Raw genomic sequence first — 15565 nt, forward strand, 5'->3', positions numbered from 1 at the left:
CCACAGTCAATATCAGCAGCTTTCCTTTTGTCAAAACAGCCCACATGCAAAACCTTCTGTAAAATGGAGGTCCGGCTGACATTTATATCCTATAGGATCCTTTATGTCATGCTGCTGGGAGCTAGCTGCTAATGAATGTTTCTTGGCAAAGAAAAAAAAATATTAATGCAAGCAAATGATGCCTATATCTGTGTGCAAATTGTTTTGAATGCCCTCCAGGCTGGAGGCTGATTCATGTAGTCGCCCTGTTTTCCTCAAGCCAAATCACAACCTCTCAGTTCGTTACTTCTGACAGGAAACAGAAGGCTGTGAAGCACACACACACATATTCCTCTCTTCTTGTGCCTGAACCAAACAGAACTACAGCTGAACATGGCGCTGCATGTGGATGGCTGACACCTGCTCCGTTTTAATGTCAAACTATAAGTCTCAGATTGAAGGCTGTTAACAAGATAGTTTGGTTTCTTTGAATTTTTTTTTACCCAGAACAGATTGTGGTCAGCATGCCACCAGTTTGGAAAAACAGGTAGAAACTCCAAAAACAGCAGTTTTATCTCACACTAGTTGCTGGCCTGATACAGTTATCTTGTCTGTGTCATTGTTTAACATTGTGTCATGTAGCTGTAGATCAGCATCTTACTGTTTTTGTCAATGAGGTCTGGTGGATTTAGAGAGATGGTGTTCATGCGAGTGAGATGATAGCTGGAGTGTTGCAGGGATTAATGTGAATTTGTAACTTGAGGGCATAAGTTGCAGCTTGATAGAATCTAGAGCATCAGCTCCTCTCTGCAGGCGATGAATGTGTTGTGTGTGTGTGTTTTTTTTGTTAGTTTTTTTTTTTTTTTTTTTTTTAGACAAACTTCCATAGCATTTCAGTCCATGCACGCTCTCCGTGTTTAAAGGTTGCAGGTGTAGGCGAAGCTGCAACTTGAATGGATGCAGGCTGTGCTGTGTGTTCCTGCTGCTGCACCATCTTCTACTACAAGCTGTTTGAATCTCAGGGCTTTTAATAGCAAGCATGGAGTATACTGTAGCTATTGTTAAGCAGTTAGTATTTAGATGGCATCCGTATGTGGTTGTAACTGCAGGCTGCTCCACGCTCATGCGTCTTAATGGATCTTTTTGTCAGTGTTGAGGTGTATAGAGTGGGTTTTTTTACACAGCATGTTTATTCTTCTTTCTTGCATATAACTCTTGACTCTCGTTTCTCAAATGATGCATCTCAGTGACTGGCAACTTATCCATTATGGTTTTATCGCATGCGTGGGAGGGGGGGGGGGCAAGAATGGAGAAAAATTAAGCACATCGACCCTGCTACTCCTCAGTTAACCATATTAGAGAATGTTTTGGGACTAGACTGCATCATTGGTGTGTTTTGGAGACAGTCAGTCTATGTGGTCAAATGGAGGGTGTGTGGTCAGCAGCAAGAGGCAGGATTTCATCAACAACTTCTCAATTAGCAGCCATTGATAGCATTATATGATACACAGCGATGCTTTATGTATATATTTGTTACAGTATTGTAGATTTGTCACATTGTCACAGAGCAAATCTGTTCATCATGTTTTAGTGCATCCATTAATACTAATGATCTGTGAGTCAGATGTATGTTAATGTGATTTCATGTTTGGCCTGAGGGTTGGTGTCACCACATTTTCTCAGCTTGCATGATGCCTTAGACATGTGAATTAAAATTGCTTTAATCCTCTAGATTTCTCCAGATTTTTGATATAAAAACAGAGGAAAAAAATCAAACACAAGATTTAAAAAGCTATTTAATAAGATTTAAGATTAAGAAAACCTTTATTTGTCCCAAATTCAATTACCATAATCATTTTTTGTCAACAAAAACCTTGAACCAACATCAGTTATTCCTTTGTGCCACATATGTTCTCCAAGCACCATTAAGAGAACCTCAGAGAGCCGCGCTTTGGGACGGGGTTGACATGTCCCTTCATTAGGCGTGCACACGGGCACTACGGATTATTTTTAGTAAATCACACAAACACCATCCTCCCGCCGTAAACAATGACAAGGACACCTAATGTGTATTAATGTGCCGCCAAAAATAGTTCCAAATAAATGCTCTATTTACTCGTGATTGAGTATAAACTGCACAGCTCCACTGCTTTAGAGGCATTAGAGGAAAAGAAACTATGATATGATTTTTGCCCAATAAGGGTTTTTTTATCTTCCTACATTTACACACTGAATGGTTTGCAGCATGCTGGTCTTGGACCTCCAGGAAGTGGTCCAAAGTGGTGATGACATCATCAAAAGTCGACCACTGTGCGATCTGGGCGATCACTGTGGGCAGCAGTGGCTTTGGGCAGCAGTGGCTCAGTGGTATAGCAGGGTTGTCCAATAACTGGAAGGTTGGTGGTTCGATCCCAACTCCTCCCTCGTCACTGTTGTGTGTCCACTTTACCTGCATAGCCTCCAGTGTACTCACTGGTGTATGGAGCTCTTTGCTGGGCTGCCTTAAGCAATTTCCCCATTGTGGGACTAATAAAGGTTTCTTAATTTATCCTCAGATAGTCTGAGGATGAGAAATTAAGTGTTGAGTCAGTATCTAGTTGGAGGCAATTCAGCATCCATGGTCATCTCAGAAATGACATTATTGTCTGTCTGACATTATTGTCCCTCCACAAGTTTCTCCATCCAGTGAGGGGACACCTCTGTCTTTTGGAGCTTGTTGTGAATAACTGCATCCGTTGTGTCCTTCACTGAGCTGTAAAAACCATGTCATGGATCACGTCAAGGGTCACCTTCCTGGCTCTCTCTTTTGAATTCAGCAGCACACCTCTTCACCATGCACCCTCTGCTTAGTGCTGTCCTTACAGGCCTCCTTGAGGGATAGGTCACATGATTGCACAAAGGCTGATGTGCAACTTACCCCCAAAAAAAGGCTACTTATCGCACGTATGTGGTGCTGCTCCGCACTCCCGACAAATACACCCCGCACACATGCTTTGTGTTTGTATTTAACACCTGTAGTTCAGTGTGTGGCCTCCTCCTTAGTGACTGGATGTAATTCTTTGTGTGCACTGTGCAGAGCAGGAAGGCAGGCGGAGAAATCTGTCAGCATAAACAAACACGGCAGGTGTGACTGCATGTTTTCCACAGCAACCGTCCAATTTTCACCTGTTGTTATCAAACATTATGGTTCTCATCCAGTCCGGTCATGAGAAAAACAAAGGCCAGGGAGTCATTAGTCTGTACTCTTGTAGCGACACAGTCACAGTGCGTGGGTTGCCACCTCTGCCTGGCTGACACTGATTTCAAAATCTGACTTGTTGACATTCTGCAAGCATTAACATGTTTAGATGACATATTCAAATTCCTTTCATTCACACTCTTCCTGTCAGTCTTTCCCTCCGTCTCTCACACGACATTAAAAAGAACACAATCATGCATTGTTTGTTGTGTTGTAACCCTGCAGCTGCATTTTTTGAGATGATTGTCCCTGTGTGATGAAACAAGCCCTGTCAGGAGCTACAGACGATTACATGGCTTCATGCCGTGATCAGTCTTTGTGTATAAACACTTTAAAAAAAAGAACAGAAGAAGAAGAAATAAACGCAACGCAACATGTTAATGGATCAACTCCTACAGTGACTTAGTGACAGGGAAAATTCTCTGTCGGCTTTTTTTCAGTCTGACAAAGAGCTTCAGAGGAGAAAAAGAAACGTACAGTCTTTGTTTTTATATTCAGTGCTCCTTTTATTTCTTCCTCCTGTCTCTCGCTCCTTCTCTCCCCTCTGCCTTGAGATATAATCAAACCATACATACACTCACTGTGAGTCTTTTCAGTCTCAGCTCTAATGTCACGGTTCATATTAAATCCTAGATGGTGAATCACACTTAATGAATTCAATCAGATGTGTGACCTCTGCGACGTTTCTTTTGACCTGAACGTGTTCGTCTTTATCAGAACTTCTGGCCCTTTTGACTGCCTGATAGCTGTGCTGTGTGTTTTTTTCTATTAATTTCACCTTCTTCAGCCCAGATCTACAGATACTGGATCTGACATGAGGAAAAAAAAGAAATGGTTATTTAACATAAGATGTGTCTTTGTCACCAGAGTTTAGAGGTAGGGGGGGGGGGATAAGAGGAGTGACTGATATGTTGTGAGGTACTGGTAAATATTAAAACTCTTTGAATGCATAAAGTTCAGAGCATATAACCACTGTGGTATTTTAGTTTTGGTTAATTGAGAATTTGCAAGTCAGCACCGTTCTGCAGACTCTGCAGCGGCGATGGCTGCTTTCCAGAAATGTGGATTTGGAAGAGGGCACCCTTTAGAGTACTACCTCTTCCCCAAGATGAGGAAGAAGCTCAGTGGTCCAAAACATTAATTTCCACACAGAATGGATGTGTAATATGCTGCTGACTGCTGGACTTAGTGTAAAAGGAAACCATGCTGAAAAATTAATCTTAATTAAAACAGACTCCCTCTTTTCTAAAGCCACACACTTATCAATCATCCCTTGTAATCTCTGCCTCCAAATTTTGCTGCCTGAAAGAGAACCTCTTGTGTTATATAATAAGGCCAGCTGCTGAAATAACTGTCTGTGCCTGTTAATCACTAAATTTTCACTGCACTCGCTGAGTCCTGCAAGAAAATGGGCTCAGATTCAGATAGTTAAACATATTAAAAAGTGTATTTTTTACTACACTTTTTACTACACTGTTAAGCTGTGATAGTGTTTTACTCTAGAGCTCTGATGCTGCCTCCAAAGCCGAGTCAGTCACCATGAGCTGAATTAAACATGCTTACAGTCTAGCACCAAAAAAAAAAAAAAAACTGTTTTGGTCCCTACAGATAATTTTCCAATTCATGACAATGTTCTGGGGATGAATATTAACAGAGCTCACCCATTTAAATTCTACAAAGACTTACATGTATGCAGAATTATGGATGTGAGTGACAGCTGGGTGGCACCAACGATGGCCTCTGCTTTGCCGCTTTTCAGATCAGTCGGCCATCTTCATGTGCAGTGTTTGGTGAGCTGTTTTTGTTTGTTTGTTGTTTATCTTCTCTCATCATGACCAGCTGTTTGCAGCAGCTCTGTTAAACTGTCCCATAATCAGCATCTCTCAGCAGCGTCTGACCCTTAAATTTATGAACCTCCCTCGATGTCGTCCGAGGGGTAATTAGAGAATGAGACACGTGCTTGTGCTTTATCACAGCAAGACTCAGTTACTCAACCTGATGCTGCTGTGTGTGCGTGTGTGTTCATGTTTAACCACTGCTAATTGGCACTCTTAAGTGTCTCCAGTCCACCTCTTCCTGAGTGGCCTCTGTGTCACCGTGTTCTCAGACTGACAGTCGATTTAAAGCCGTCACCTCAGCAGTTGTTGCCAAGGACATTATCAGACCCCCTAAGAGAATATTCCCAAAGGCTAATTCACCCATCTCCTCCCGCACTCTATCTAATAGCCTTCTCACAGGAAGGTGGATGCAGTGAACACTTCCAGGTGTCATTTAAATTCAGGCCTGACTTCAAATGCCACAGGAGCTGCAGCAGTAAAGCATCCATACATTTAAAAAAACATCTTTGCATACCTGTAAAAAGACACCTGTGTGCTAAAAAGCCACTTTTAAGGGGGAGTTTTTAAAGCGTCTTTCTAGTGTTTTTTTTTGTGTGAAGCTGGCTGCAGCCTTTTAAAAAGGTGTTTTGCTTTCACAACAAAGACACAGCCTTGATTAAGAGGGTTTGCTTTTGTCTTGAAAGGATGTGTGTTTTAATCACAGATCCTGGATCCGTTCGCGGCTCTTTAATGAGGCCTACTCCAGCTGGAAGGTTGTCGGCGCCGTTGCTTTGATCAGTGGCCCATGGACACAGGATTACACTGCTAACACACTGCGCTAATGGAGCCCTGGGTCATAGAAACAAATCACACACACACACATAGAGACACACTTACACAAACACACCAAATGCAAATTGAAGAAATATACATACAAACACACATACTCAACCTCTGACAAGGGCACAATCCCATAAGCTACTGTCTGGTTCTCATGCAGCCCATTGTGTCAGGGCCTTTCATCTGGCTGTGTGTGTGTCTGTGTTTGTGTCAGTTTGGGTCGGCTGAGTTTTAGGCTCGACGTTGAAGTCTTTGCCAAAGAGGGCTCAGCGAGAAAGGTCCAAAGCTGAGCGCTGACACACAGCCCAACTCCAGAGACTAATGGCTTGTAGCTCCCAACATATGTTGTTTTGTGTAATTGCTTTAATTGCTGTCATTGTACGTAATGGTTGGTCTTTTTCATCTTCCCTGGTGGTGTAGGCATTCTGCTAATTATAGCTGTCAGCCCTGCAGCCAAAATGTGCGTTTCACAGCAAATTCAGAGCAGTGGGAACCTAAAAAAAATCATTTTTTTCTGTAAACTATTGGTGTGTGTGCTGGGGTGTAAATGATTGACTTTTTCAAATGAAACTGTGGTCTTGACTTCACTCATCAGTCAAGTCTGAATCTTACCCTGCTTACCCCGGTAGTAAATCCAGTCAATAAAATAATCTTTTTCTCTGTGCAGGTACGACACCATCACCAACCAGTGGGAGACGGTTTCTCCTCTTCCTAAGCCGGTCCATTCTTCGGCAGCCACGGTGTGTGGGGGGAAGATCTACGTGTTTGGAGGTGTGAATGAGGCCGGGCGCTCGGCGGGCGTCCTTCAGTCCTACGTACCGCAGAGCAACACCTGGAGCTTCATTGAGTCGCCCATGATAGGTAAGACAGGTGACAACACACGCACATCTGTGTTTTTGTCACAGATTCACATGTGCTTCAACACAAAGACACATTTTTATGTCCTCGGGGGACGTGTTGCCATTGTCAACATCACCTTTGGTCTTATAGCAGAGCTGTTTCCTTTTTGAAACCACAGTGTACAGAATTATAGCGTGATATGTCCTCCAAAGCCTTCAGATTTCTGCATTTGATACGCTTTCATAAGTCTCCTCCTTCATAAAATCCTCATAAAAACCATTAAAATGAAGAGTTTTATTAGCAATGTAAAACCAAACATGCAAGTGGTGGAGCATTAGAGAAACCATTTATATGCATGCCTTCCTTTATACATTGATATCTTACTATCACACTAGAGAGCAACAAGGAGTCTTTGGGTCTCAATTATGGTTGCCTAGCAACAATGTTCTCACGACTCTACCCACTTTAACACCTTGCCTTCCTGTGCTTGACTTCTCAAGTCAAAACTGCTGATTTACATGTGGAGGCAGCTTTGGGAATGCCCACACGCAAGTGTCATCATCCCGTGTTAACAAGTGGTTCAATTTTTATTTAAATTTTTTAAGAATGTATATTCATGTCTTAAGTGAAGAAGAAGACAGTTCACTGATTAGGACGCCCCATAGTTCTTCTTCCATTAAGCACACGTAGACATTCTCCATAATTTACTGCCTTTTTCAAGCTGCCATCTCTCATTTGTCTTTTTAGCTTTGTAACACTTGAAATTTAATGAGATCCCGATTTTAATGTGGTTCAGAATGTGATCCTGTTGTATTATACAGATTCCTACAGATGTGTGTCTCACCCTGCACATTCTGAATGTGATTTTATGTGCATTATTACCTATGCAACACAAAAAAATCACAGAGATGCAAATGCTAAGGAGATGACAACAATCTACAAAGATATAAAAATACATATATATTGCTGTGCTAGTAGCTTGGGATGAGTTTTCTGTACAGACCAAGCTGGAGGGAATATAAGGCAGCATGCAAAGCTGTGATGTTACTGAGGCTGACATCATTATCATAAACAGTAGATAAAGAAGATGTCATGCAAAGGTTTCTTGAAGAGTGGTTTTGAAGCTTAGTGTGGTTGCGTCAGTCGTCACCTTACCCTTACAACAACGACAACAAAACATTGGTTGGAGGGTGAATGGAGCTGAGGTGTGAGTAGGCCGCTCCCTGAATTATGCCTTATTACAATAAAAACACGATTATATGTGGGGTAAAAAAATCACCACTGATAGTTGTAGAGAACTGGAAAATATGTTTTTGTATCAGGCCGTAAGCAGTAAGGCTCGGATTTTCAGGCTAGTACCTCTAGTGGCACTTTGAGGAACTGCAGATTCACCTGTGCAGGTGTGTCTCACCCCAGAAGTTGCTATTTGGTCGATATCAAAACAACCCATTTAGATAAGGTGAAGTCTGGATGCACAAATGCAGTCTGAGGACAGTCTGCTCTAAAGATCAGTCTTGGGAAACGAAACTCATCTGCATGTAGTCTGAACAAAGCCTCAGTATAAGAGGTTATTTCAGTGAAAATGTTGACCCATGCCCACGGCGAAAGAAAATTCAGCAATCAGGGTATGACCTTTTCCATTCTAGCCGTTTTCTTCTTATCATTATTATTATCCTGCTCAGTATTTTCCATTATTCCCCCCCCTCTTTCCAAGTTATTACTCTGTCATCGTAATGAGAAGACCATCGCTAAAAATGATAGGTGGGTCGGACCCCAGCTTCTGACGTGTTATTGAACGAACTGTGTAGTTATTCACTGTAGAAAACGACCACCACATTCCAGACTGAGCCATCGGGGAACCATGAAGGACGAAGAAGTAGCAAAAAATACTTTAACCAAGCTGACACAACTTCAAGGTAGCAGGAAAAACACGAGTACAACACTGTGTGTGATTCTGTACATCGGCAGTTGTATTCTCAACTGCAAAGATCTTATCCACAGGCAGTTTTTTTTCCTTCAAATAAATATCCTTGAAAAGTGCAGTGCACGGATGATTGCTATTGATTTGAAGAGATTTTGTGAGTCTCTTCACATTCGAGCCTGGACAAGACTATTACACACAAATGTGAAATTTAACTACAAGCTACAGAATTTGACATTTTGGGAAAAAAAGAGGGTCAAAAAGAAGAAGATTGATGTGAAGTTTATGGGGGATTATGAACCTGACCATTTATTGGCTGGGAGAAGCTCCTAGCCAGCTAACAGAGGTTCCAGGAAGCTACTGACCCAGGCTAAGAATAAGACCTGGACACAATCTCTAACGTGATTTTGCACAGAAAAAATAATATGATGCCTGGTCCTGATTATGTTGCTCTGGTAATACATGTATTTTATCTAATATAAAAAAAAAATAGTCAGATTTCATAGTATTTCTTGTCCCTTGTTTCCCATCTAAAAAATCCTGTTGTAGCAGGCTGAAAGTCGGGGTCAAACACATATTTAAATTCAAATATTTCCTGACAAGAAGTCGTTTCTCTGTCATTAAAGCGGCAGCATGGAGGCGCCTCTTTCAGCTCTGTTGCCCAGAAACTTGCTCTGTGTTAGAAGTGCCTTTTCAGAGCGGCACTACTGCGAGGGAAGTGATGATTATGTAACACGGGTGTTTGGGGTGAGAGCTGAATGGTATTAAAGGGCTGGCAGAGCAGCTGGCAGACGAGAAAATGAGAGAAATGTCTCGCACATAGATGCAGACACACACCGCGTCTGCTTAGCTCATATCAACCATACATCCCCAGGGGGTCACAGGTACACAGCACATGAATTATGTAAAGAGCCAGGAGGATACTCTGCTGCATGTGCGTGTGCATGCATTGTGTTTGACTTCTTATGTGTGTATGTGTCAGATTGAGACAGACAGACCATCATCTGTCAGGGCCAAGATGAGCCCCCGCGTCTGACAGCCAACGAGCCAGGAGATAATGGACGGGTTTAGTGCTTTCTGTGAAATTAGGCCGACTTTAGTCAGCCGGTGGGGAGCGCTCCGTGAACAACCCTCCGCCTCTCCCTCCATTGCTCTCCATCTCTAATCTCTCCGTTCATCTCTCTCTCTCTCTTTCTCTATCACCCCCCTCTGTCTCACTCTCTGTTTGCCCCCCCCCCCCCCCACCCCCCACCCCCCACCCCCCAAACTATCCCCCCTTCGTCTCTCAGCACTGTCTTATCGACTGACACAAATACAGCTGTGTGCGTTTTCTTTGACTGTGTGTGTGTGTGTATGTGTCTTCCTTCTGCATGGACCATCTCCCGCATGGCCTGCAAATGGGTTTCACAAACACTTATCAGGGCTGACTTCCTATCTCTTGCAGAGTGAAAAATAATATTACTCATGCCAAAAATAGTCCCTTCAACAAGTCTATCGAGACACATCGGCTTCATTTATCTACGTCACTCCTTTGTCTTCAATATATTTACCCCAACAAGGAGCATAGCTGAGCACCATCACATGCAGGAAGCTATTTATGAAGTCTCATTGCTTCATTCTTAAAAGGTCAGCTCACTCAAATTACTGAAATGCCAAGGTTTTGAGATATGTGTCTGTACGATTTCTGCCTCCGCCTACATGCATCGGAGGTGAAGGGGAATTTGTTTGCAGTGCTCACAGCACAGGAAGATGACATTTAAAAAAAAAAAAAAAAAAATCAGCATGCAACATGTTTTTTTAAAATGTCATTGTTACTCCAATAATCCATAATTTATCTGTTGTGTTGGCACTGTTGAGGTTTGATGGCTCTTCAGAGAGATAAAAACATTTCAAAACATTTCCTCCAATTGTTGTCGGACCAAGCTGTCAATCCAACACTTCCAAACATATCTTTACAGCCGGATCTGGCTCTTGGTTGGCAGTCACCTAGGGTGCCACCTGCTGGAGGGGGCGCCGCTGCAGGATTATGTTTGTCTCAAGCGAGAGCAATTGGTCAGGGGAAAAAAATAAACTTTGCTGTACATGCACGAAACAGCTTTTCCTGACATTTGTCATCTGATGCTCTGCTTGTTATTAAAAGGCTGTGTCTACGCTGCTTGATTTAATAAGCTCTTCAGATTATTGGTATCTTATCTGGTGAACTGAAATCTGACTTGCATGAGAGGTGTTCCTAATAGAAGGCTGATTGTGTTGAAATCAAAGATACTGGAATTGTTTGGGCACAATAGGAGCAGACATGCTTACTGACTGTGAAGTATAGTAGTGGTTGCTTTGCTGCCTCGGGGACTGAGCAGCTTGCTGTTATCGATTCTGTTATGAATTCTGCATCGAATCACAAAGTGATGCTTAAAGGTAATGTGAGGCCACTTTTCTGAAAGTTGAAAGTGAAGTGGACTTTTCAACAGGAAGTCTCAACTTCGTCAGGGTAAAGGTGAAACATTTCCAACAGTTCAGTATCAGTCGACAAAATTTCATTGGACTTTTTTTCATCTGCAGCATCAAATATGGGTGAGCTGACCCTTTAAAAAGTCACTTTCCGTCTATTCCCTTCACACACACACATCATGGCAGCCCCCCCGCCCCGCCATCCCCCCACATCCCATGCTGACAGACAGGTCTCAATCGAATGGTCAGCTCCAGGGAACCGAGAGCAGAAGTGTCACGCCGAGGCTGCTGTATCGGGGAAATTGACCGCAGGACAATTACTCCTGCAAATGACGTAGCAGCTGAACGGGTACAGGCTATTGAGAGAGCCATTATGGTTTAGAGGGGGGGTTCGGTGTGGGTTGGGTGGGAGAGCGGATGGAGTAAGAGGAAGGGAAAGTTACAGAGCAAGAGGAGAAGGTGGAGTGTTTCCATAGCTACCTAATTGCACATGTTCCTTCTACCTTTTCTCCATCATATTAAATTAAAGTACATCATCCTACTTCTCCCCATCATTTCAAAGGCGGCTTTTATTCTCCTCACACCACATAAAAGAACATTGTGGGGGGGGGGGTGTTTTTGCTGCTCCAATTACGTTGTTGTAATCTTATCTAAGCTTCTGGCAGCAAGAGAACTGAAGCTCCTTTGTCCTCTGCTCCCTCTTGCTCTGCGCTCTGATGTACAGCGGGCAGGGAGTGGGCGCACCATCACCTCATCCTCCATCTTTCTGGAGAAGAATGTCTTGTTTATTTCCACTGACCGCGCATTTCCATGCCTGTTTGTTACTCTGTGATGACTGGTTGCCGTTTGGGTGTCTTTATCAGAGAGTGACGTCTACATGTGAACAGATGAGTTTTGATATATTTGTGTGTTATTGCTCTGCCAGTGTTCCGGTTGTATAGAATCAAGATATGTGCTGCTGTGTTGATGCAGGAGTGAGATAGCAGAGGGGGCGGGGGACAACAAGGTGTTTGTTTAGGCGGCAGCCACGAAATTCATCATAGCTGTGTGTGTGTTCTTTTATTTATTTGAAGTCCTTGACCCCAGCTCTAAGGGTCCCAGACTTGGTGACTAAGCTGTTTTATCAGGGCGTGTGTGTGAGAGAGAGAGAGAGGCCATGTTGCCCCGCAGGCACAGCTGTACTTCTATCAGCTCTGCGGTTTGAAAAACCTTGTTTTTCTGTCTTTCTCTTTATTCATTTTTTATGTAGAATGCAGCCAGTTGTGGATTTCTTGCAAAGTTTTTCCAAACCTTAGAGCTGCGAGAAGAAAAAAAAACAGACAAAATCCATCGCAGGACTTCAAAAAATGGCAAGGTTCATCTCAGCTTTCAGCTGACAGAGACAATATATGCACTCTTTGCTGTATCTCAAGCTCTTCAGCAGGAAACGGCTCACTCTCTTTCCAAATCGAGGGCCAGGGGATAAGAACAAAAGCAAAGCAGCGGAGAGATGTTGAACCCCAACAGCAGTCCTCTGAGGCTTGCCAATCGTGAATGAGATTTACCTGCTCGCTACTCCTCCAAGCACTGACTGCTTACTAAGTTAGTCCATGAGAAAAAGAGAGAGAGAGAGGTAGAGGCACAAAACGATAGTGAGGGTTTCTATGGGGTGGGGGGTGCGGGGAGTCAGTTTTTCCTTTGAGAGCATCCTGTTATTATTCCGCCTCGGGCGCCGAGCAGAGAGAAATGAGTGTTCTGTGTTTATGGGACCTAACACAAAACATCATGTACACACGTTTATACTGGCACACACACACTCAGAAAGACTGGCAGTGGCATATCAATGAGATGAAGACACGTAGAAGAAAAAAAATAAACACGTCTGGCAGAATGTGAGGAGGACCAATCGGTGGCAACTTCTTTCTCGAGGGCAGAAATTGAAGCTGACGCCTCACACGGTTTGCAGTGGAGGCTCAGATTACATTTCACTCACTGTGTGAATGACTGCAGTATTGTCATGATGTGAATAATATAAAGTGTTTTTAGCCACGACAGTAGCGTGTTTCCATCAGTCCACCTCCACTCTGCTCTTACAAATCTCAACAACTATATTGAAAAAATTGCCCCTGAAAAGTCGTATATTGGACCCCGCAGGCGACTCCCCTGATGAATTCATTGGTCAGGTGACCTCTTAAAGTTGTGTCATGAGTCAAGAAGGGACTGCCATGAAAGTTATTGCCCTCCTCAGGTAACCATCACTGAGACCAAACACATCCTGTGCTTTTATGTGCAACATGGGTGAAGTTCATCTGCAGTAGATTCTAGAATTTACTGAAGCTCTGATGACCCTCATGGCAGCAGCTGACCATTGACAGGTCACCATGTCAGATCAGCTGTTATGGTCATGGTTGTTAACTAACCCTTGTCATGCTAAGTAAACAAAGGTTTTATGTACTGCACAGTGCTCAGTATTGCTAGCATGGTTCCTAGCAGACGTGCAGGGATTCAGTGTGAACAGCAGCAGAAGCACCTCTGGCCTCCAAAGTTGACCTGTTAATTAAACATGTCAGACTGCTGTGAGCAGCAAAGAGAGAGAGACAGAGAGAGGAGGCGGGTTAGCTGCCACAGGAGAGCCTGCGTCTGCTGCCCTCATCATGACATCAGAATTAACTCCTCCTTTTCCAAAGGAGGATGCTGGTCCATTATGGCAGTAAGGACACCGGCTCACGGCCGCGGCGCCTGTGCATTATTCATGCTGCTTGTAAATTGGCCAGCTGCGGTCTGCTTGAGAGAAATTGCTGTGAGTTGGAAACGTGCTTTCCTCTTCCCACTCAGTTGGGCTGCTGCCTGTGAAACTCCAGGTTTCCAATGGCATCGTTACGTGCGAACCCCTGTTTCATTTTGTTTCCCATCATCTATAATTCTACCAGGGCGCTGCTCCGGTGCTCCTGTTTTTTTCCTCATGTGCGATATACTATATCAGACTGAATTATACAATATGCACAGTATGCAGTATCCCACCTGTTCACTCATGTATTGCCAAGACATGTGCACTGTTTGTGTGTGTGTGTTTTCCTCCTGAATCTATGGAGGTGCCACAGGACCTAATGCAATTGTGAATTATTGGAACTTAGGTAACTCTTTTATATAGCTTCCAAGCCCAAACATATTTTGGAGTAGAACCCAATAAAGCCACAGTGATTTATGAACTCAGCTGTTTCATTGGTTTTGGTATCCATTCTTTTTTTTTCTCCACCCTCCAAAGCAATCTTGAGAGAGGCATATCTGTAAAGTGATAAGGAGAATGTTGATGATGATCGTTTTTTGCATGCGGCACACAGACCAGAGGGGGGAGAAGAAAGAACAAATTGATGCCATTATACTGAATGGAAATTTCTGCTGTGTGTGAGAATGACATCCAAACAATAGCTCTGTGTTTTCCTGAGGAAAAAAAAATCTGTCTTTGTCTCCCTTTGACTTTTTTTTTCCTTTTTCCTCTCATATCTTTAGATAACAAATACGCCCCTGCAGTGAGTCTAAATGGGTTTATATTCATCCTGGGAGGAGCCTACGCTCGAGCTACCACTATCTATGACCCAGACAAAGGCAACATCAAGGCCGGTCCCAACATGAATCACTCTCGGCAGTTCTGCAGGTAAGAGATAATTAACCTAGCAGTGCCTTGGATAAAGTTAAATCCACTTTTCTTTTTTTCTCAAATGCTCAATTGCATTTCTGTCTTCACAAAAAACACACATTATTACAAGGCCTTAAAGTGAAAACTCAAGCTTATTAGTAATCTGTCAGTCTTTGTGTCACAACACAGGTAAGTGGTTGCACAGGGCACAATGCAGTTCACTCTCTTGTGGATAAATGACTTTCCTGGATGGATCATATGAGGAAGTAGGAAAAAAATGTCTTATTTTATGTTATCAATACTCAATTAATTATGGAAGTGTCCCCCGATCAGTACTACTGCTGTCTTTGAAGTCCACCTCTATGACTGTTAATCCATTTGTAAACACATAATGGCTGATGAGGACAGATAAATTAGCATTAGCAACAGTGGGATCACACCCTATAATACCCCAGTCAACCAGAGCCGGTGAGGTGTGCAGCTTGCAGAATGCAGGATAATGAACTCACAGTTTCCTTAGCCTCCTCTTTTTTTTTTTTTTTTTAGCAGGATCATGCATGAAATACATTTGGGAGGCAATTACAGACAGTGATCTTATGTGCAGAACTTGCAACATAAATCATGTTGTCAGAGTTATTGATAAGCTGCAGCGGCACACGCCAGGCAGCTGTTCTGCTACATTTAACTAAGTCTGACATGAGAGAGGAAGAGACGCGAGCGAGGAGGGGAGAACAAGAACAACAACAAACACACAAATGCACTCAAATATCTGCAGAGCACGCTTCTTCACAGGAGATGAAGTCTAGCAGGTCATCGTGCAGGAGAGCAGATATTCTCCCCTCAGTGCGTCCGGGCCCCTCCGCAGGCTT

At 43.2% G+C, this 15565-nt stretch overlaps 1 protein-coding gene across 2 annotated transcripts in view; it reads left to right on the forward strand.

Annotated features, from left to right (window-relative positions):
- Window positions 1–15565, forward strand: part of klhl29 (kelch like family member 29) — a 181892-nt gene that overhangs the window by 163911 nt on the left and 2416 nt on the right. For both annotated transcript variants that reach the window (XM_028397210.1, XM_028397211.1), the window contains exons 13-14: window positions 6542–6735; window positions 14570–14714. In XM_028397210.1, coding sequence (XP_028253011.1) covers window positions 6542–6735; window positions 14570–14714 — 339 coding nt within the window. The remainder of the gene's footprint in view (window positions 1–6541; window positions 6736–14569; window positions 14715–15565) is intronic.

Source organism: Parambassis ranga, chromosome 24 (genome assembly GCF_900634625.1).
Source record: "Parambassis ranga chromosome 24, fParRan2.1, whole genome shotgun sequence".
Lineage (NCBI taxonomy): Eukaryota > Metazoa > Chordata > Actinopteri > Ambassidae > Parambassis > Parambassis ranga.